Here is a 25,141-nt window from a genome sequence, read left to right as displayed (position 1 = left end):
ATGGCCAACTAATCTTTGACAAAGAAGGAATGAATATCCAATGGAATAAAGACAGTCTCTTCAGCAAGTGGTGCTGGGAAAACTTGACAGCGACATGCAGAAGAATGAACCTAGACCACTTTCTTACATCATACACAAAAATAAACTCAAAATGGATGAAAGACCTCAATGTAAGACAGGAAGCCATCAAAATTCTCGAGGAGAAAGCAGGCAAAAACCTCTTTGAACTTGGCCACAGCAACTTCTTACTCAACACATCTCTAGCGGCAAGGGAAACAAAAGCAAAAATGAACTACTGGGACCTCATTAAAATAAAAAGCTTCTGCACAGTGAAGGAAACAATGAGCAAAACTAAAAGGCAATCGACAGAATGGGAAAAGATATTGGCAAACGACATATCAGATTAAGGGTTAGTATCCAAAATCTATAAGGAACATATCAAACTCCACACCCAAAAAACAATCCAGTTGAAGACATGGGCAAACGACATGAATAGACACTTCTCCAAAGAAGACATCCAGATGGCCAACTGACACATGAAAAAATGCTCAACATCACTCATCATCAGGGAAATACAAATCAAAACCACAATGAGATACCACCTCACACATGTCAGAATAGCTAACATTAACAACTCAGGCAAAAGCAGGTGTTGGCGAGGTTGCTAAGAAAGAGAATCTCTATTGCATTGCTGGTGGGAATGTAAGCTGGTGCAGCCACTGTGGAAAACACTATGGAGGTTCCTCAAAAAATTAAAAATAGAATTACCCTACGACCCAGCAATTGCACTGCTAGGTATTTATCCAAGGGATACAGGTATGCTGTTTCAAAGAGACACATGCACCCCAGTGTTTATAGCAGCACTATCAACAATAGCCAAAGTATGGAAAGAGCCCAAGTGTCCATAGATGGATGAATGGATAAAGAAGATGGGATGGATATATATAGGATACACACACACACACACACACACACACACACACACATACACACACACACACACACACAATGGAGTATTACTAGGCAATCAAAAAGAATGAAATCTTGCCATTTGCAACTACGTGGATGGAACAAGAGGTATTGTGCTAAGCGAAATTAGTCAGAGAAAGACAAATATCATATGACTTCACTCATATGAGGACTTTAAGACACAGAACAGATTAACATCAGGGAAGGGAAGCAAAAATAACATAAAAACAGGGAGGGGGACAAAACATAAGAGACTTTTAAATTGGGAGAACAAACAGCGGGTTACTGGAGGGGTTGGGGGAGGGAGGATGGGCTAAATGGGCAAGGGGCATTAAGGAATCTACTCCTGAAATCATTGTTGCACTATATGCTAACTAACTTGGATGTAAATTTAAAAAAATAAAATTAAAAAATTAAAAAAATAAATAACAAAGGAATGAAAAAAGTGGATGGAAAGAAATAAATATCAAAACTCAATGGTTCAAAAACCTTTGGGATGCAGCAAAAGTAGTTCTTAGAGGGAAATTACAGCAATACAGGTTTACCTAAGGAAGCAAGAAAAATCTTAACTAAACAACTTAACCTTGTACCTGAAGGAGTTAGGAAAACAACTATAAACAAACCTAAAACCAGCAGAAGGAAGAAAATAATAAAGATTAGGGCTAAAATAAATAATACAGAAACTTAAAATCAATAGAACCGATCATTGAAGCCAGGTGCTGGTTTTTGAAAAACCAATAAAATTGATAAACCTCTAGCCAGATTTATCAAGAAAAAAGAAAGGACTCAAATAAAATCACAAATGGGAGAGGAGAAATAACAACAATACCACAGAAATACAAACAATTATGAAAGAATATTATGAAAAAGTATATGCCAACAAATTGACCAACCAAAAGGAAGTAAATAAATTCCTAGAAACATATAACTTCCTGAAACTGAATGAGGAAGAAATAGAAAATTTGAACAAACTAATAACCAGCAAAGAAATCAAATCAATAATAAAAAAATTCCAACAAACAAAAGTTCAGGTCTAAGCTTCCCAGGGAATTCTACCAATCATTTAAAGAACTAATCCCTATTCTTTTCAAACTATTCAAAAAAAAAAAAAAAAAAAAAAAAGGAAGGAAAGCTTCCAATTCATTCTATGAGGCCAGTAGTATTTTGATAGCAAAACCAGATAAATACTCCACCAAAAAAGAGAACTACAGGCCAATGTCTCTGGTGAATAAAGATTCAAAAATATTCAAGAAAATACTGGAAACAGAATCCAACAATACATTAAAAAAATGTTCACCACGATGAACTGAGATTTATTCCTGGATTGCAAGGGTGGTTTAGTATTCACAAATCAATCAACATGACATATCATCTCAGTAAGAGAAAGGATAAGAACATATGATCATTTCAATAAATTCAGAAAAAGCATTTGACAAAGTACAGCATCCATTCATGATAAAAACCCTCACAGGTGCCTGGGTGGCTCAGCTGGTTAAGTGTCTGACTCTTGGTTTCAGCTCAGAGCATGATCTCATGGTTCATGCTGACAGTGCAGAGCTTGCTTGGGATTCTCTCTCTCTCCCTCTCTCTTTGTCCCTCCTGCATACGTTCTCTCTCTCACTCAAAATAAAGAAATAGACTTTAAAAAAAGTGTCGTAAAGTGATAAAAATAGAGGGAACATACCTCAACATCATTAAGGCAACCTACAAAAGACCTGCAGCTCATATAATCTTCAATGGGGAAAAACTAGGAGCTTTCCTTCTAAGGTCGGAAACAAGACAAGGATGTTCACCCTCACCACTTGTATTCAATATAGTACTGGAAGTCCATAGCAATCAGACACAAAAAGGTATAAAATGCACCCACATTAGTAACGAAGAAGTAAAACTTCCCGTATTTGCAGATGACCTAATACTCCATATAGAAAACCTGAAAGACTCCAACAAAAAAACTGCTAGAACTGATAAATTCAGTAAAGTCACAGAATACAAAATCTATGTATAGAAATCTGTTGCATTTTTATACACCAATAATGAAGCAGCAGAGAGAGAAATTAAGAAAACATTCCCGTTTATAATTACAGCAACAATAATAAGGTACCTAGTAATAAACCTAATCGAAGAGGTGACACAGACCTGTATTCTGAAAACTGTATGCTGATGAAATAAATTGAAGATGACACAAAGAAATGGAAAGATATTTTAGGTTCATGCTTTGGAAGAACAAATATTATTAAAATGTGTATATTATCTAAAGCAATCTACACATTCATTGCAATCCCTATAAAAATACCAGTAACTCTTTTTTTTATAGAACTAGAACAAACAATTCTAAAATTTATATGGAACCACAAAAGGCCTTGAGTAACCAAAGCAATTTTGAAAAACAAAGCTAGAGGCATCACAGCTCTGGACTTCAAGTTATATTACAAAGCTGTAGTGATCAAAGCAGTATGGTACTGGCACAAAAATAGACACATAGATCAATAGAACAGAATAGGAAACCCAAAAATAAACCTATAATTATATGGTCAATTGATCTTCAACAAAGCAGGAAAGAATATTCATTGGGAAAAACTCATCTGTTCTATAGATGGTGTTGGAAAAACTGGTCAGCCGCATGCAAAAGAATGAAACATACACCATACACCAAATAAATTCAAAATGGATTAAAGCAATCTATCAATTGATGAATGGGTAAAGAAGATATGATATGTATTACATATATGTAATGACATATATTATATATGTAATAATACATATTCCATATGATGATATATTATATATAATGATATATTTTATATGCATATAATGGAATATTATTTAGCCACAAAAAAGAGTGAAGTCTTACTATTTGCAATGACATGGATGGAGCTAGAGAATATAATGCCAAGAGAAATAAGTCAGTCAGAGAAAGACAAATACCATATGATTTCACTCATATGTGGAATTTAAGAAACAAAACAAATGAGCAAAGGGAAAAAAAGAAAGAGGGAGAGAGACAAACCAAGAAACAGACTCTTAACTATAGAGAACAAACTGATGGTTTCCTGAGAGGAGTGGAAAGTGGGGATGGGTGAAATAGGTTCTGCGGGTTAAAGAGTGTACTTGTGATGAGCACTGGGTGATGTATGGAAGTGTTGAATCACTCTATGGTACCCATGAAACTAATATAACACTGCACGTTAACTAACCGAAATTAAAATAAAAACTTAAAAAATGAGTAAAATATCTCTATAGAACATTGTAAAACTATTGAAATATTATGAAAAATAATTAAACTAAATAAATGGAGAGATAACAATATTCAAAGATTGGAATGCTCAGTCTCATAAACATTACAATTCTCACCAAATTGACTTACATATTTAATACAGTTGGAATTAAAATTGTAAAAAGGCTTTTTCTGGAATTGGGTAGGCATTTCTAAGACATACGTATATGGGAATGAAAAGGACCTGTAATAGTCAACACAGTCTTGAGATTTAACAAAATGGCAATAGTTGCACTACTGGCTATCAAGATTTATTATAAAGCTACAGTAATTAGACATGCTTTATTGGCACAAAGATTAAAACAGAGAACCTAGGAAATATCTATATATATATACATACATACTTGATTTGTGACAAAGGTGTCCCTGCAGAGCTATGGGAAAAGGCTGTCTTTTCAATAAATGGTCTTGGAAACATTGGATTTCCACATAGGAATAAGAAAAATAAACTTGACAAATATTTCACACCATAAAAAGTTAATCCTGGGGCCAGGGGATTGTAGATTTACAAGTGAATGGAAAACCAATATTCCAGAAAATAGCATAGTAATGTATCTCTATAACCTTAAAGTAGGTAAAAATGTTAAATGGTACACAAAAATCCCTATTCCTAAAGATAAAATTGATTACTTAGACTATAATAACATTAAGAAAGTCAGTTCTTCAATAATTAACCCTCATTAAGATAGTAAAAAATAAAATCTTCAAATCAGAGATGCTGTTTGCAAATTTTATGAGTAGAAAACACCTTTTATCCCACATGACTATCATTAAAAGTATTGACAGTCCCTACTGATGAAGGGCTCACACACTGAGGGGAGAGTTTATATTGTGATAACTAACTTGAAATACTGAAGATTTTACTAAATTTCAACATATAAACAATATTACCTGGAAGTCTAAAGGCACGGAAAAGAATGTTCAGACAACATTTTTCATAATAAACAAGTGTAGCCGACAGTCCTGATGTCCTTTACAAGGCAGATCGATGCATGAATATCAGTATATTCACGCAATGAACAGTATACAAGAGTGAAAAGCATGACCTGCTGCTATATGCAACGTCAAAGATGCATCTCATTAACACTAAGTGAAAGATGCTAGATACACACAGTGCATACAATACAATCCCATTTATTAAAAGTAAAAAGAAACACCTATACAGGAACTTTTAAAAATTTATGCTAATGTGGTAAAAATATAAATTTAAAACAGAGCAAAGAGAATATGATTATCATAAAAGGGTACTGATTCTTTCTGAGATAGAGGGAAGGTAGAAGTACTGAGGAGGTAAGAGTTCTCTTTGGGGGTGCTGATATTGAGTGGTGGTTACAAGGTTCTTGATTTGTTAAAAATTATCAAATTGCACATTTCTGTTTTATATATTTCTTTATATGTAGATTTCTTCTCACAATATAAAAGATTAAAAAGCAAATAATAGAATATAATTAATAGAAATTAATTGTGTTTTACAATAGAAATTTTATGGACTACCTTGGTGGCTCAGTCGGTTGAACATCCAACTCTTGATTTCAGTCAGGTCATGATCTCATGGTTGTGGGACCAGCCCCGAGTCAGGATCTGCACTGGCAGTGCAGAGCCTGCTTGGGATTCTCTCTCTCTTTCTCTCTATTCCTCCCCTGCTTGTGCCTTCTCTCTCTCTTTCTCAAAGTAAATAAATGAACTTTAAAAAAGTAAATAAGATAAAATAGAAATTTCCTTTTCTTTCCCTTGGAACCTACCCAGATACCAATTTTAAAAAATAGCTTATACCAATTATATAGCATTATTTTACAAGGAGAAAAATTTTAATTTGATTTTATATCTTATTCACAAAAAGATAAGTCACATTACTTGAATACAAAAAATCAAAAATTGTTACCCTGTTTTAACTGAGTTTAAAAACTTGAAAAAATGTTATCTTCTTTTGTATAAAAATTTGTATTCCGTTTTACAGAAACAGTCATAATTAATAGATGCAGAACAGAGGTGCCTGGGTGGCTCAGTAAGTTAAGAGTCCAACTTCGGCTCATGTCATGATCTCATGGTTCATGAGTTTGAGACCCACATTGGGCTCTGTGCTGACACCTCATAGCCTAGAGCCTGCTTTGGATTCTGTGTCTCCCTCTCTCTCTGCCCCTCCCCTGCTCACACTCTCTCTCCCTCTCTCTCTCTCTTTCTCAAAAATAAATAAACATTAAAAAAATTAAAAATAGATGCAGAAGAAATATTTAAGTTAAATAAATATACTACTTTATATTTTCTTCACTTTTTTTCTTTATACCATTATAATCTAAATTAACTAAACAATATGTCTGTATTATGAGATTAATTCAAGAATATTTTAGTCAAAAAATTCACTTGTCATAACAATACTATTTACCTGTTACAAAAAATATTTATCCAACAAATGAATATCATAAGAAGCTTATTTTATGCTAATAAAAAAAGCTGTTCATTCCAATCATTACAAGATAATTTGTAAACACTTACCTGTGCTTGATATTTGATGCTGTTTCACATACATAAACATGCTTAGTTCACTTATTTTAGAGTTTGAATTTTAAGAATACCATGCATACAAAAAATGAACATCACAAAATAGATAACAAAGGACTATAATTGTGCTACCTATCATATTAGGCACAATCGTACATTATCCGTTTTCCCAATATGTCAGAAATTGACAGTTCATTATTTTAGAAGAGTTAAAATCTTCCTTACAAGTCATTTTTTTTCTCTTTTTTAAAATATTTTTTTATTTTGAGAGAGAGAGGGGGGTGGGCTGAGGAACAGAGAGAGAGGGAAAGAATCCCAAGCAGGCTCCATGCTGTCAGGTCAGAGGCCGACATGCGGCTCCATCTCACAAATCGTGAGATCATGACCTGAACCGAAACCAAGAGTTGGAAGCCTAACCCACTGAGCCACCTAAGCACCCCTGCAAGTCATTTTTAAAACGAATGAAGTAAAAAATGAATGAATGAATGAATGAATGAATGAATGAATAAATAAATAAATAAATAAATAAAATGAAGTATGGGGCGCCTGGGTGGCTCAGTCGGTTAAGCGGCCGACTTCTGCTCAGGTCATGATCTCACGGTCCGTGAGTTCGAGCCCCGCGTCGGGCTCTGTGCTGACAGCTCAGAGCCTGGAGCCTGCTTCAGATTCTGTGTCTCCCTCTCTCTCTAACCCTCTCCTGCTTGTGCAGTCTCTCTCTCTCTCTCAATAATAAATAATCGACATTATTTAAAAAAAAAATAAAAATGAAATGAAATGAATGAAGTATAAAAGTATTTAGTGAGTGGCAGGAGTCTCATTTACTTTGGATCCTAGAAATTTAGTTCTTTGATATTTTATTTATTAATTGAGTGTATGCTTCATCCTAACTCATCAGTGCTCAAACTAAGCAATAGATTGATTAGGAGCTGATTTTCTTTAAAAAGAAAATGCATTTTATTTCTTAGTGTGATGGCCGTTTTCAAACAACTTCAGAGGCACATGCTCCTTAAATACATTAACATACTGTGTATTTCTTGAAAATTAGAAAAAAATGTGTTTCATCATATGAATTATAACATGTAAACCTACAAAGAACATATTAAAGCTAATACATGTCAATGATATTTATTTCAGACCTAAGGCAGCTGTACTGGAAACTTTCCGTTGCTTGGTGTTCTTAATGTTGTGTAGATTTGGTCATCTGAAGCCTTTCACTCCTTCTTTGTCATTTGCTTTTGAGGTAAGACATATTTTTTTAGGTGGCTTAGCACAATTATACAGCTATCATATGTTTAATCTTTTCATTCAACAGTGTTTTGTCTATTTATCTTGTGACTAGTACTTATGGGAAACATTTACCTATTCATTTACTTATCATACCATATTAATTGTGTCACCTGGAGCTAGTTAATATTGTGGAGTTTCATTTTTCTGGTGTTTAAATACGTAGTGATATCATTAACCTCATAGACTTGTTGGACAAATTATATTACGTGATGTTTATGAGGAAAAATTCAGTCACATAGTTGGCTTTCAACAAGGAAACAAATAATTTTTTAAAAAGTTTTCGGCAGAGATCCTGCCATTTGAGATTTTTTCTTCTTAGGTTTTTAAGGTGATTAAAGCATCTTATCAATTGCCCACAAAAGATAATGATTCTATAGAAATAAAATCACTGATGTCACTGAGATTTTTCTACAACTGAAAAATTTAAGTTATAATTTAACCTTCTGTGATGATTAAAACTTCTCTTCCAAGAACTTCCAAAAGCTTTTGGGTATATATTTATTGTTTCAGATCTTAGATGCGTGTTAACAAAATCTTTATTCTTATCACTAAAGAGTTAATGCACATAACTTTATTATTTTAAATTAAGGTTTATATTGTTTAACTTTGGTGCTGATCAGCCTGCCAACATGCCCAGCATATGTAACCTTATTTAAGCATGAAACATAAATGCAAATATTCTCCCAGTATTGATGGAAAAACTAAAACAGGCAGTTTTATAAATTAGTAATGACCGTAAATTGGAACAAGCTCTTTGGAAAACAATTTGGCACCACCACAGAAGGCATATGAATATAAAAATGAGGAAGGGGAAATTTATATATACATATATACATATACATATATATCTGTATGTATATGTATATGTATATATGTGCATATATATAAGTTTATATATACACTTTATAAAAGTTTATATATATAAGTTTATATATACACGTTATATGTTTATATATATAAGTTTATATATATATACATACACATACGTATATACATATATATACATATATACATGTGTATATATGTATACATATATATATACATATATACACATATATATGTATGTGTATATATGTATATATATATGTAAGTTTATATATATATAATGTAAATATATGTAAATATATCTGGAAAGATAATAAGAACTTACTGTATGGTTGCCTGTGGGAGGGTGAATTATATGACTAGGATTAAGAAATATGAGGAAGATTTTCCATTAAGTTCATATTCTTTACTACCTTTAAAATTTCTGCACCACCTGAATATATTTTCTACTTTAAAAGTCATGCAAATTTAAAAAATGAAACATAAAATCTTAGTATCAGGATACTAGATATCATCTAATTGAATAAATTGTGCATCTAAATAGGCACTAAATAAAGTTTATGTATTATGTACTTTTCTTGAGAATACAACTTCAAGCAAAATGATGAAGCTTAAATTACACTTATTCAATGAAATTTGGAAATATACATGCCAAAAATATGTATATATTTTCACACTCTGCATGAGGACAGATATTATAGGTATGAAAGAAATCAGTACCATTTAGTGAATCTACTCTTGGGTATATTGTAGTAGTTTATCTTAAATGCTCCAGAAACAAATAGAAAATGTGGGTTCTTTAAGGCAGCCATGGTATAAACAAGTGGAATATATGCTTGGAGAACCACACTGCATTTGAGGTTCTTTGGTGATGGGATAGTGGAGGACAGTGTGGTGTGTCCAACTTTTGAATATGATGAATTTTAGTGGTGAGATGCTGTCCATTTATTTATTTATGTTAAGTCAGTAGGTAAAAGTGAGTGGTTAAGATTTGAGCTTTTAAGCCACATTGACTGAATTTGATTTCTAACCCAGGAAATTATTACTGTGTCCTTGGACAGTTATTTATCAACTTAAATATTCTTAGACTTACTTTCCTTATCTATAAATGGATAAGTAATAATACATTTCTAATAGGATTTTGAGGATTAAATGAAAATCTGTATAAGAGATTTGGCATAGTAGTTAACATACAGTACAAGCTTAATATATATTATATCCTATTATTATTATCACTTTTATGAAATTGAAGATCCCTTGGAATAATTCTTTGGTTTGCCTCAGGATCCAAAAGTCAAGTTTGGGAACAATTGGCATGGTGGATATAGAGGAGCAGTAATGTGGAATCTAAAAGTCATGATTATGAATTTTTAGTTCTGACTCTATGACATTGGACTCTGTTCTTCAGGTTGTTTACTTGCCAAATGAGAGTTAACATACACTGAGATTTTACTATGTTCTAAATGCCCTACTCCTATCACTTCATTTGATCTATATATCAGTGTGACTCATGATCTGGTTACTATTATTATTTGTATAATGAAAAAATTTTGAGCTACAGAGAGGTTGGAAACTAGTTTGAATTAATATAATTAAGCATTGAACAAGTCAGGATACAAACTCAGACAGTCTGACATTGTAGCTCTTAATTATCTAGCAACATTTCCTTCCATGTAATGATAGCAATACTTATTCACCTCAAGGAATTTAGATAAAAGATATTTTTACAATGAAGCAAAAGTACTTTGAGAAATGTGAAGACCAAAATAAAAGGTCTTACTAATTTGACTACAAAAATGTTTTGAAAAGACTAATGGTTTCAATACTTTACCTCTGAATTATCTGTGATTTAAAAGTAAAATGAAGAGGAGGGAAGACATAATGGCAAAATGTTTCAGTCTATTCACCTACTCTTTACAGAACCCATTCCTGCCCATCTAGGTACACATGTACACTCTTCAAGAGTAAACATTGACTGTGATATGCCTATTAAACATTTCTTTAAAATGGTGTACTAATACTATCTATTTCTTATGGTTTGTGGATAAATTCAATGGCACGAAGGGTACCACATAGCAAGTCCTTGATACAATTTAGTTATTATCATTGTTCATATTAATATGATTATTCTATAATTATCATTTAAAATATTAGTACTGCTATTATTATTAAGGTATTATCATCATTTTTATTATTAATGATTGAATTTCCATGGTTAACACTGAATAAGTCTTCTCTGACTGGAGGTCAATAACTATATGGTAAAGACTGGGCAAGTATTTTATGATCAGCATTTCACTTGTGAAGCAGCCTTTTCTTCCACGTTTTCTAAAGTTAAAAAAAAAAGACTAGTTATCAATTCTTTTACTTTTTAATTTAAATTCAAAATTTAAAAAACTAGTTATCAGCTCTTACATTCTTAATAATTTTTTTAAGTTTATTTCACTTATTTTGAGAGAGAGAAAGAGAGCACAGCAGGGGCAGAGAGAGAGGGGAGAGAGATAATCCCAAGCAGTCTCTGCGTGGTCAGTGAGGAGCCTGATGTGGGACTTGAATTCCTGAACTGTAAAATCATGATCTGAGCCAAAATCAAGAGTTGGTCGCTTAATCAGCCGAGCCACCCAGGCACCCCAGTTTTTATATTCTTAATTATTAATTTTAAATTTGTGTTTTCCTCACATTTCTTAGAACTTTACATGAATTTTTACCATTTATCATAGTATTAATAAAACTATTCTTTGCCCACATAAGGAGTTTAGAAGCCTAATAAATGGCCTGAGTGACTCCATTCAATAGGAATCAGGGGTTACTGACTTGCAGTGATTATACTATGGGGATACAATGTTCTCATCATTTTTCTTTGAAGCTATCTTTAGAATCAGTGTCATTGAAGCAATTAATCCCTTCTTTTATAAATTAATGTTGCATTTATTGGCAACATCAACTTGTAGCCCTGTGACTCTTCTCTTTATCTAGAAGGCTGGTTGGAGGCTTTCTGTTATACTGCTTCATTAAGTAAGTCAAATGCCATAGATTTGCATGATAACAATCCTTCTACACTAAGCAAACACGCTGCTGGCTATACTTACAACTTTAATCACATACACACAAGGACACACAGAATGGAAAATTGAACCTTATGTTATTTTGTACTTAGGTTATAAAACAGTGCTTAGGTAGTTATAATTCTGAGCAGAAGTACAAAGTAGAATTTAAATTTGATCTTGTGACCTGTTTGTGGAAGATTTACTCCCTTTAGCTTTTTTTTTTTTAATTTGAATTTTAGTTAACCAACATACAGTGTGTTATTGGTTTCAGGAGTAGAATTGAATAATTTATCACTTACATACAACATCCAGTGCTTGTCACAACAAGGGGGGCTTGTTGTTAAGGGCCCTTCTTAACACCCATCATGGATCTAGACCATCTCCCACCCACCTCCCTCCATCAACCCATAGTTTGTTCTCTATCATTAAGAATCTATTATGCTTTATTTTCCTCTCTCCTCTTCCTCACCCCTTCCCATATATTCATCTGTTTTGTTTCTTAAATTCCACATATGAGTGAAATCAAATGATATTTGTCTTTCTCTGACTTACTTATCTCGCTTAGAATAATACATTCTCACTCCACCTGCATTGTTGCAAATGGCAAGATTTCATTCTTTTTGATGGCTGACCAATATTCCATTTTATGTGTATACCACATCTTCTTTATCCATTCATCAGTCGATGGACATTTGAGCTCTCTCCATAGTTTGGCTATTGTTGATAATGCTGCTATACACGTTGGAGTGCATGCACCTTTGAATCTGTAGAATCTGTAGTTTTGTATCCTTTGGATAAATACCTAATAGTGCAATTGCTGGATAACAGGGTAGAAGACATGAATAGACACTTTTCCAAAGAAGACATCCAGGTGGCCAACAGATACATGAATAATGTTCAACCTCACCCATCATCAGGGAAACACAAATGAAAACTATGATGAAATAACACCACACACTTGTCAGAATGGCTAAAATTAACAATACAAGAAACAACAGGTGTTGGCAATGATGAAGAGAAAAGGGGAACCCTCTTGCACTGTTGGTGGGAATGAAAACTGGTGCGGCCACTCTGGAGAACAGTATGGGGGTTCATCGAAAAACTAAAATGAGAATGATCCTACTATTCTCTTTAGCTTCTATCTGCAAGAATATGAAGTAAGGGAGGGGTGCTGTGGCTATTTATAAATATAACTAACTGCTATACAAATGCATAGTGGTTTATTTAGTGTGTGCAGTGGTTAGTCCATATCCTTGTACATTTCTTTAGCTAGGTTGGTTAATATTTTGAGCACCAACTCATATGCTTTTTTTTTAACTTTTTCATTCACAGGAAATCTGACAGAAAACATTATTTTATTCATGCATTTCTCACTAACATACAGCACACACATTTTTTTTTCTAGTAGCCAAGTGTAATTTGTTCTAATATATGCCTGTGAATTTGTGGTTGTTTAATTGTCTTCCATCAGTAGCTTTAAAAATGTATAAACTTGATGAGCCTTTAAAAGGAAGATTGCAAAGTCAAAGATGAGTAGCTATTTTTAGTAAGTGTATAGGTCTATAAGATAATAGCAAATGCTGTTTACAGATATTTTGATCCTATGTGTATTTTGTTTCATATAACTTCTTACTTAATTGAAGAGATAGTTAAGGTACTAGAAGAAGCATTGGCTTTGAAGTCAAATAACCTAAGTGTCATTCCCAGCTCTGCCAAATGGTTATGCGGCTTTCGGGAACTTTTCTAGAACAACCACATCTTAGCTCTCTTAGCTTAGCTCCCTCAGCAAAAAGGAGAATAAACATCCTATGGGGATTGTTTTGGTATTCAAGGAGTAAAGGCAATAGAGTCAATAGAATCTAGCATAATACTTGGTATTTAAGTAATGAATCTTATCAATAATAATTGTATACATGTGTATTATACACATGCATTCATACACAAACTACACACACAAATTTAAAATAATGTTTTTAAAACAAGATCATTACAAAAAATGAAAAAAAATAAACCTGAGAATATCTGGTTATTATTGGCCAAATAATTTGAGTTGATTCCAAAAGAACGTGCAATGACTTTGTTAAATTTTTTTTTAATCTTTATTTTTGAGAGAAAGAGAGAGACAGGGTGAGAGCAGGGCAGGAGCAGAGAGAGAGGGAGACACAGAATCTGAAGCAGGCTCCAGACTCTGAGCTGTCATCACAGAGCTCAATGCAGGGCTTGAACTCACGAACCGTGAGACCATCACCTGAGCCAGAGTCCCACACTTAACCAACTGAGCCACCAAGGCACCCCAAACTTTGAATTAAGACTTTGGAAAAAACGTAAAATCTAATTTCCAGTTTTTAGTTTAAATCATTAAAATAGAAACACATCACTGCTGCTTGGTAAACCAATTTGTATCTGCTGAAGATGTGTGCAAGAGCTGGGTAGAATTTGGACAAGTAGGGAGGAAGATGGAGGGAATGTACCTTGACTAAAGGGAGACTACAGTGAAAAGTCTGGAAGCAGGGGAGACCATGGACTGTTTAAGTGATGAGAGGAGCCTAGTAACAACAGCCCAACGTGTGGATCCTGATAGGAGGTAAAAAAAAAAATGCCCACAGAAGATAGAACCAGCTTGCCTAATGCTTTAAATGGCAGGCAGAAACGTTTATTCAACACTTACTGAACACCTGCCCCAGTAAAAACAGAGCAAAAGCCCTGTCTTTGTGGAGATTAGATTTTAATCAGTGTATTAATTTTTGATTGCTGTGTAACAAATTACCACAAATTTAGTGGCTTAAAACAACACACATTTATTATCTAATAGTTCCCATGGGTCAGGAGGTCAGGAGTAGTTTTGCTCAGAACTCTGCTCAGCGTCTCAAGAGACTGCATCTAAGGTAAGTATTGGCCAGATTGTGTTCTCATCTGGAGGCTCAACTACGGAAAAATCCACTTTCAAACTCATTCACGTTGTTGACAGAACTCATTTCCTTGCAGGTGTATGACTTAGGGCGCCAGCTTTTTGCTGGCTTTTGACTGGAGACTGCCCTCAGGTCCCAGAGGCTGCCTGTACGTCCATGCCACATGGGCTTCCTCAACATGGCTGTGTACTTCATAAGCCAGCAAGGAGGAACTTGTTTCAGGAAGAGCTCAACTCCTCTTTTAAGAGCTTTCAGCTGGTCAACCTAGGCTCCTCCAGGATAATCTTATGTTTTATCAAATGAAAAACAACTGATTTAGGACCTTAATTACATCTGCCATATCTTCATCTATGCCACATTCTGTTGACTAGAAGCAAGTCAGAGGCTTCTCCTACACTCCAGGGGAGGGGATTGTACAGGCTGACAGGTCATATACAGCCAGGGTAGGGACTATGGGCCTCCCTACTTTCTGTCTGCGATAATTGAGGAGGGTGCAGACAGTAACTCAGACAAACATTTATATACATATACACATATATTTATATTCATGTATATGGTTTATTAGATAATGCTAAGTACTATGGTGAAAAATTAGAGATGGAGAAGGCAAAATTTTTCTAAAACATGGCACCTAGCAAAAGCTGGTGGCATTTCAGTTAAGACCTGATATGAGGGCAAAAGCCATGTGGATTCCTGGGGAAGAGCAGATAAAGGCAACATCAAGTGCAAAGATGCTGAGGCGGGATGTACCTAGCATGTTCTTAGAATACCGCACATGTTTCGAATTGAATAAGCAAGAAGGAAAGTGGTAGAAGATGTGGTCAGAGCAGTAGCAGAGGTCAGACCACATAGCTCCTTTTGGTCTTGTTATTATCCATTTTACTCCAGCTGAAATGATTCCACCCAGAGAGTTTGAGCACAGGAAGTGTATCAGCTGACTTACATTTTAAGATCACTTTGATGGCTCAGTTGAAGACAAATGAAAGGGGGTAGCAAGAGGACTAAGGATAGCAGTTAGGATGCTATTGTAAACATGCAAGTGAGAGAAGCTGGCATCCCAAAGAAAGTGAGAAGTGGTCAGATTCAGGAAGGAATTTTAAAGTAGAAAAGGTAAGTTTTGCTGACAGGTCAAATGAGAAGAATGGGAAAACAACAACAAAAAAAACGAAAGACTCCAGTGGTTTTGGTGTGAGGAAATAAAAGAATGGAGTTACGCATGAACTGACATGGGAAGAATCTGGTAGGAAAAGCCGGAAATGGGGATAGATCACCGGGTTCAGTTTTATTTGATAGGATTATGTTTATTGATTTCATAGTTATCTTCTTGCTGGTAGAGTTATTAATCTGTTCTGCACAAACACACAATTCAAAGCAGAGAAAGTAGATGGTAAGAAAATGTAATGCCTGAAGTTCCAAAACCTCCCACAAAAGACCACCAGAGTCATAAGTCAAAGCCAAGCGGCAAGGGTCGTTTATTGCAGGTTCGAACCTGGTCCTCTGCGCACTCGTCGCCGGTGACGCAAGAGGCCACGATCAGGGTTGGTATAGCGTTTTTATAGACAGAGACAAATAGCACAGGGGAGGTTTCAAATTATGAGGGGCCTGATTAGTTGATTTTAAAGTAAGGACATTTGTTGTTCTCTGATTGGGCGTCCTTTGTCTGTCCTTTGGCGGGAAGGCTTTGTCCCTTACTTGTGGCCGGAGGAAGAAAGGGGGAAGGGGGTAGGTGAGGAATGTGCTGAGCAAGCAGGTTTACAGAAGCGAGAAATGCCAGTTAGTTTATGTACAATCACTCATTCCATTACATATCAGACTACATTTAGGAAGTTTTACAGCCCATTCTACTACACAGCGGGTTACAATCAGGAAAGGTCTCACAATGCTCATAGCAAACAGCAAGCAAAACAGACTTCTCAGCAATTGTATTTCTTATCAAAGATCCATAATAAGCAGAAAAGAGAACCTAGCTTAAACTAAGGCAGGGCTGTCATTTGGATTCAAAGCTGTTCCTTTCAGAAAATACACCCACCGTTTATTACTGGTTATGTTTATGTGTTGTGACTTGATTTTTTTTTTCTTTGTGATTAATGCATTCCTTCGTGAACATATATTATTTTTAATCCTATATCATGAAGTCTTTTTGTTCTTTAAGCCAAGATTACCTGTTCACAGCTTTGTAATAGAAACTGAGAAAAAAAAAATATGTAAGAGATAGGTCTGGACAACCAGAGAGAGGTCAAAGCTTCAGTTAAAGACACTTGAATGCTGTTGGCAGTGACAGGGAGCAGCACACCATGGATGGGAGAGATGCTTCCCCCAGCTGTGCTGTCAGAGTCCAGGGGCTTCTATTTATTTGAGGTGTCACTATAAAGTAATGGAACTGATGTCATGAAACCATGAGGTTTTAAAAATTAAAACTATTTTTTTAGAGCAATTGAAGTTTTCCAGCAAAACTGAGGGGAAGAAAGAGATTTCTCATATTCCTCCTGCCCCTACACCTGGATAGCCTCTTCCATTACCAACATCCTCTACCAGAGTGGTGCATTTGTTATAATCAATGAACCTAGGTTGACACGTCATAGTCACCCAAAGTCCATAATTTACCTTATGGTTTTCTACTGGTGTTGAAAATTTATGGTGTGGACACATGTATAGTAACAAATATCTATTATTATGGTATCATACCGGGTATTTCCACTGTCCTAAAACTCCTCTGTGCTCTGCTTGTTATCTGTGTGCTCCTTAGTCCCTAACATCCACTCATCTTTTTACTGTGTTCATAGTTCTGCCTTTTCAGAAAATCATATAGTTGGAATCAGATAGTATGAAATATTTTCAGATTGTCTTCTTTTACTTAGTAGTATGCATTTAAGCTTTCTCCATGTCTTTTTATGGATGCACAGCCCTTTTATTTTGTTTTTTGTGCATACCAGTTTATTTTTTTCCATTTTTTTTGTGTATACCAGTTTATTCATTAACCTATGTAAGGAAATTTTGGTTGCTTTTGGCAATTATGAATAGCAATGCTATAAACACTCCTGTATAGGTTTTTGTGTAGTCATAAATTTCAGTTCATCTGGGCAAATATGAAGGAGCACAATTGCAGGATCATATGATAAGAGTATGTTTAGTTTTGTAAGAAATCCTCAAACTGTCTTCCAAAATGGCCATACCCTTTTGCATCCCTGAATGAGATTTCCTTTTGCTTCCTATCCTCACCAGCATTTGGTGTTGGCAGTGTTCCAGATTTTGGCCATTCTAATGGGTGTGTAGTGATACATCATTGTTTTCATTTGCATTTCCCTGTTGACAGATGATGTGGAGAATCTTTTCCTAGGATTATTTTCCATTTGCATATGCTCTTTGGTGAGGTGTCTGTTAAGATCTTTGGCCCATTTGAAAAAATTGGGTAGGTTTCTTATTGTTGAGTTTTAAGAGTTCTTTGTGTATTATGGATAATAGTCCCTCATATGTGTTTTTAGGAAATCTCTTCTGTTAGTCTGTGGCTTGTCTTGTCATTCTTTTGACACCGTCTTTTGCAAAGTGGAAGTTTTTAATTTAAAAAATTCAACTTATAAATTATTTCTTTGGATTGTGTCTTTGGTGTTATGTACAAAAACGCTCCACTATTCCCAAGATCATCTATGTTTTCTCCTATATTATCTTCTAGGAATTTTATACTTCTGCATTTTTTAATTTAAATCTGTGATTTTTTTAGTAAATTTTGAGTATTTTTTTAATGAAGTGTGTAATGTCTGTCTAGATTCATTTGTGTGTGTGTGTGTGTGTGTGTGTGTGTGTGTCCATTTCTTTCAGCACCATTTGTTGAAAAGACTCTGCTCCACTGCATTGTACTTGCTCCCTTGTCAAAGATCAGTTGACTATATGTATGTGCATCAATTTCCTGGCTGTTTATTCTGTTCCATTGATATAACTGCCTCTTCCTTCACCAATACCACACTGCCTTGATCAACGTTGCTTTACAGTAAGTCTTGAAGTCAGGTAGTATCAGTCCACCAGCATTTTCCTTCTCCTTCAAAATTGTGTTGGCTATTCTGGGTCTTCTGCCTCTTCATGTAAACTAGAATCAGTATGTTGATATCACAAAATAATTTGCTGGGATTTTGATGTTGATTGCATTGAATCTAGTTGGAAGAACTGACATCTTGACAATATTGATATCTTAACATGTTGACAGTATGGATTCATATCCATGAATAGGGAGTATCTATCCATTTATTTAGTTTTTTATTTCATTCTTGCAGTTTTATAACTTTCCTCATATAGATCTTGTACATACAGTATTTTGTTAGATTTATTACCTGAGTTGTTATTATTATTATTATTATTATTATTATTATTATTATTTAGTTGTAATATGAATGGCATTGCACTTTTAAATTTCAAGTTCCATTCATTCCTGGTATGTAGGAGAATGATAGACTTTTTATATTAATGCTGTATACTGTAAACTTGCCCTAATCACTTATTAGTTCTAAGAGTGTTTTGTTGATCCTTTCCAATTTTCTGCATAGATAATCATGTCATCTGCCTAGCTTAGCAAGAAAGGAACAGAACTAGGAGTTTAGTTGCTGATTTTTTGTTTATAGATTTATTACTAAAATAATCAGAAAGCTTCAGTTAAACTACATCCATATATAAGCTTTTTGGTTATGTCATCATTTATTTAAATTTTTACCAATAAATATCATAGGTAATTTTAGTTTTAAAATGCTGCAGTTAGTATTCTAAGTGGTTTGTAAATATTATTTCCTTAAATACAACAACTTTATACTGAAAATGCTACTTTAAGTCACATTTAACAGATGAGGAAATTGAGACATTAAGAAGACAAGTAAGTGGCCCAAGGCCACGATCCTGTATATAAGAGAGACAGGATTCAAACCCATCTGGAACTCGAACCTGCAAACTGCAAGACAATGACCTGAGCAGAAGTCAAGAGTCAGATGCTTAACTGACTGAACCACCCAGGCACACCTCACTGTTGGCATTCTTTAGGGCCTGGATCCTGCTTTCTTCTCTATCCACCCTTGCTCATTTCTACTTCTTTGGACACTAGGGATGTTGTGTTGACTCCCACATTTTCATGCCTGGACCAGACCTCTAACCTCATCTGTAGACTCACAATTCTATTACCTATTTAAGATCTTCTCTTGAATGGCATAGGCACATCATACAATTGCATGTGTGAAAGTGAGCTCTTCATGCCTTTTCCTACATCTTTTTCCATCTCAGTAGATCTACATCTGAATAAATAGGTGCCATAGACACGTTTGCTCATTTCATAAATCCAGGAGTCATTCTTGTTTTAACCCTCTCTTTTGCTACCCACATACACTCAGCAATTTCTGTTGCTTCTACACTAAGATACTAATTCAACTTCATCCCCCTTGTCACAATCCTAATTGAAAGTGCTAGCTTATCTTGTTAGGTCTACTACAGTGCACTCCTAAATATTCATCACTTTATTCTTGATACTTTCCAATATATTTTATATGTATAACACCATGATCAAATTTAATTTAAACTGCTAAATAGGTTTAAATGCACGTAGAATAAAATCTAAACCGTTTCCCATAACCTCCAAGGCCCTAAGTGAAGCATTCATAGACATACTCACTTCCCATAGCTGGCTCATTCCTCAATCTGGGAAGTCAAGCTATTAAAAAGAATATATGGATAAATAAAATTATGGCTGTAATATACAGCAGCTTACTTTATTTCTGATAGAGTCATGAGAAAGATTGTGTAACCTTTTTCATTAGGATTAGGAACTTCTTGGAAAGAACCTACTTCTGTAGAAAAGAAAAAAAAACAACTAATGATATATCTGCAAGTCACTTTGATTCATCTCAATATTTTTCTTTAATTATCTCATCTTTTAAAATTTAAATACATTCATTGTAAATGGAAAAATTTTCACAATAGTAATAGAAAACCATAAAATTAAAAATACCCAGAAAGAGAAATACCCAATTTATTATTTATTTTTTATTTTGTTTAATGTTTATTTTTGAGAGAGAGAGAGAGAGACAGAGCATGAGTGGGGGAGGGTCAGAGAGAGAAGGAGACACAGAATCTGAAGCAGGCTTCAGGCTCTGGGCTATGGGCATAGAGCCCAACATGGGGCTGGAACTCACAAACTGCGAGATCATGACCTGAGCCAAAGTCAGATGCTAAACTGATCGAGCCACCCGGGCACTGACATACCCAATTTAAAAGGTCATAAATTTTGGAAATAAAAATACTAGTAAAAATAATAAGCCTAATTCACAAAAGTCATATCTGAAAACTAAATCCTGATAAAAATGCCATTAAATGTGATTATTCAGCAATATGGGAATATTTGGCTTAATGCTCTTGTCAAAATCATGTCTGATATTCATGTTTCCATCCCAACTCCTGTTTTATTTTAAGTGTCATATTAAGTGTCATATTGAAGTGTAAGGTCAAAACAAACAAGTGAAATTAAGGTAAATAAATAACCTGAAAACTCACAGAGAGGTACTCTTTTGTCTCATAGTCACTGATTGTGGGTCCTAGAGATCAACCTTAGGGACACATTCAGTGTCAGAGGACACATAGACTTGAGCCATTCAGGAGCTGGGAATAGTGTGCATTCTTTTCAAAGCACCAAAAGGCCCTGCTAAGTGATGGGAGCAATGCTTTAGATCGGAGGGACCTTGGGTGGGGACTCAGTTTGGAGTGCAGAAAATCCCACTTGCATCCAAAGAGAATATCTTTGGACGGATCCTTAGCAACCTTCTCCAGGGTTCGAACTGAAATCATATCAAGTACCACCATTAGAATGTATCTTGACCTTTAGGAAACATCCTCCTTGTTGTTGAACTCTGGAATCTAATTTGTCATGCCTTCTTTTTAGTTACCTTTTCAATATTATTATCTTGCCTGGACAGATCTTTTGGGGAAAAAAAAAAAAAAAAGGAAAAACATTAACCAAGTTTGACTGTTTGCCACCTGAGGCATTTTCTGTATAGAATTGGAAGCCAATACTCAGCCAGCAACAAGAGTAAGACTTTTCAACATTTATTATTTATTCAGTAAATGTTAAAGAAACACTGGTAGCACCTGTTACATAGCTGTTACTCACCAAAATGGAGGAGAGCAAATTGCTGGAATTTTAACCTTACATAGAATGCTGAATTAAATATGTTTTGACTTCAGATGACAAAGCATGTATAATCAGATGCCCCTTGCTACCTAAATATTTGGTCAGAATACTTGAATCAGAAAGTGAAGGAAGGTTTAGAATCCAAGTCATGGATTCTTCTTTCTGTTTTTGATAAAATTCAGCTTTCCTTGGTGTTTATCTTTGGTGCATAACCAACCAACACAAAATTAATGGCTTACTTATTATTTCTCACCAATATATGTCAACTCCACTGTTTCTTTATCCTGGGCTCACTTATTGGGCTATATGTTTAGGGGAGGAGGCAGCTGGATTGGACAGTCACATGGGTCACCTGAAGACACTCAGTTTGGGCTGGCAATAGCACCTTTATTTTCCTTCCACACAAGCTTACAGTCTCCAGTGGGCCAGACCAGGTCCTTACATGGCAATTTCAGGAACGTGAAATTGCATGACCTTTTGAAGCCAAGGCTCTGGAACTCAAAATAAGTCACTCTGCCACATTCCATTGGTCACAGCATTGGACCCGTCTAGCCAATGTTCAAAGGTAGAGAAATAGACTCCATCTCTTGATTGAAGAACAGTCAAGTCAATTGTAAAAGGGCACATGTGAACTTATGGCCATTATTCAACCTACCACATATGGGTTTTATATGACTTAAATTCATGGTGACTAGTATATCACAGAGTGTAAACATATTCGTCTGAGGTCATCTCAGATGATTCATTTCGGTTTTATTTCGGGTCACATTATGAATGCAAAGAACAGACTGCACCCATTTTTTTCATGAAATATGTGGTAACTGTCATAAACATATTTATGGATTAAAGGGGAAAATCACACACACACACACACGTGCACACACATACACACACACACACACACATACTGACCTATGAATATTCATGATATACAGCATTTTTGACTTACCTATTTTAAAATTATTCAGACGTCAAATATTTTTATCAACTGTACATAGTTTGTGTTTATGGGCAGTAGTTACATCAGTTTTAAATAATACTTCATATCAACTCATAATTATTTTTCTATTTTCTAGCATTTCTTATAATTATAGAAAATAGTTTTAAAAGATAATGAAATTAAAACCACTCAATTAAAACTCAATATTACAATGTCAGTGAAGTATTATTAATACTGTATGATTCTCCCCCTATTTCACACCCCACAGGCAAAACTCTTATGTTATACTTAGTTCTTATCATTTCCATGTGTTTTCTAAACAAACCCTATTTTTTTCATGTATTTCTAAATTTATCACCAAGCAGTATTTGATTTAGTCTTATAAAATGAGTGCAATAAGATGGTATCATCCTGTATATCATTTCCTGCTACTTCCTTTAATTTACTGAATGTTTTGTTTCTAAAATGTATCCTTTTTTTGCATATAGTTGTAATTCCTTCACTTTTATTGCTATAAAGTATTTCATTGTACAACTATATTAAAATACCCATTCTCTAGTGTTTGTTCCTAGCTTTTATTTTTACAATGCTATACTGAAAACTCATACAGGCATCTTCTAGTGCACATGGCATTTACGGTGTTTCTCTGGGTTACACAGTAGGTGTAGATGGCTGGATTACAGGAAATGGGCATGATTACATTAAGAGAATGTCAAGTTTTCCAATGTGGTTATAAAATTCACCACTACCAACATATACACTCCCTTACCAAAGCCAGCATTATCTTAACTCTTGTTCTTCTGTGGATTAAGTATCTCATTGTATTTCTAATTATCATTTTCCTGTTTTCCACTAAAGTGAATCATTACTTCATCTTTATTGGCCATTTGTGTTTCTTTTCCTGTAATATGTCTTGTCATGTCATTTACCCATTTTTCTATTTTGTTATTTTCTTCTCCCACTCTTTAGAAATTCTATACGTGAAGATACCAATCCTTTTTCATTTATATTTGTAAAATGGATATTCTCCCAGTTTGTAGTTTGTGTCATTGTCCCAAATTGAACACAAGTGGATTTCATTTCATAGAGTAATGGCAAATAATAGTATATGACTTCCACATACGAAGATGGTACTACTAAATAATTTGTTATTAGCAATTCAGAAAAGCGTGAACATTTTTCTATAGATGTATCTATATCTACTATCTTCTATAGATACATCTAGCTCTAATTCCTCCTAGAACCATCATTATATATGTACATAACTCCTGAACAGGGCTATGAATCAAGGCTATACTTATGTAGAAATATAAAGCTAACATAAAATTTGAAGATTCATTCCACAATCATGGCTTCTTTAGCAAGGTTATGGACTACATCAATTTTAAATACATAGAGCAGGATTTCCCCTATCCTTTTGTAGGGAAGAATATTCAAATTTAAGAGTTATCCAAAATCTGTACAGTATAGCAAAACTTCTAAAATGCATTGAAATTCTCCTATATACATGATTCCATCTTACTGAGAATATATTTTTATATGACATAAGAGATTTTTATTTTGAGCAAAACCAATGCAAAATTCATGGTATAGCATAAAAGACACAAATACTAGAAATTTTTAGCAAATTCCTGTTGAGATTTTGTCATGTGTTCATGTAATAAAGCTTTGTCACTTTTTTCCTTCACCTTAAACTCAACAATTCTCATTGCCGCTTTTAAAATATTTTCATTCTTTCACTCTCCCTGGCATCCTTGTAAGTATTCTTAGTATCTAAAGATATTTTTTCAGGGGTTATCATCACATAAAATTAACAAATGTTTACTCTGTTCCAAGTTCTGTGCAAAGAGCTTTATGTGTGTAATCTGATTCATAATCGCACATATCTTCTATTTCATACCATGTACTATCCTATAAGACAGGAAAATAACTAATGTATTAGGTGAGGAGCACGCTAAGTAACAGGTGAAAATAACCTCTTTGAGGTGATTTATACATGGCCCTTTAAAAAAAATACTGTCCACTTCCCATTACTCTTCTAAAAATAACTACTTTCTCTTGCTATGAGCAACACAATATGTAGTAGCCAAAATGAAGCAATATTAGAATATAGTACTGCTTTTTTGTTTTAATATAGTATCTGTATTAAATACTATTTTAATACAGCATATATATATATACATACATACATGTACATATATGTATGTATATATATAATACATTTTATTGTATTATATG

General features: G+C 34.4%; 1 protein-coding gene across 1 annotated transcript in view; it reads left to right on the top strand.

The window, feature by feature from the left end:
* Positions 1 to 15,622, top strand: part of AGMO (alkylglycerol monooxygenase) — a 191,788-nt gene extending 176,166 nt beyond the window's left edge. Inside the window, exons 12-13 of the mRNA XM_042927345.1 lie at positions 7,877 to 7,982; positions 15,446 to 15,622. Of these exons, the coding sequence (XP_042783279.1) occupies positions 7,877 to 7,982; positions 15,446 to 15,622 (283 nt within the window). The remainder of the gene's footprint in view (positions 1 to 7,876; positions 7,983 to 15,445) is intronic.
* The last annotated feature ends 9,519 nt before the right edge of the window (positions 15,623 to 25,141 follow it).

Source organism: Panthera leo, chromosome A2, assembly GCF_018350215.1.
Source record: "Panthera leo isolate Ple1 chromosome A2, P.leo_Ple1_pat1.1, whole genome shotgun sequence".
In the NCBI taxonomy this organism is placed as follows: Eukaryota; Metazoa; Chordata; class Mammalia; order Carnivora; family Felidae; genus Panthera; species Panthera leo.
Note: the sequence above shows the minus strand (reverse complement) of the source record. Positions and strands in the feature narration are given on the sequence as shown.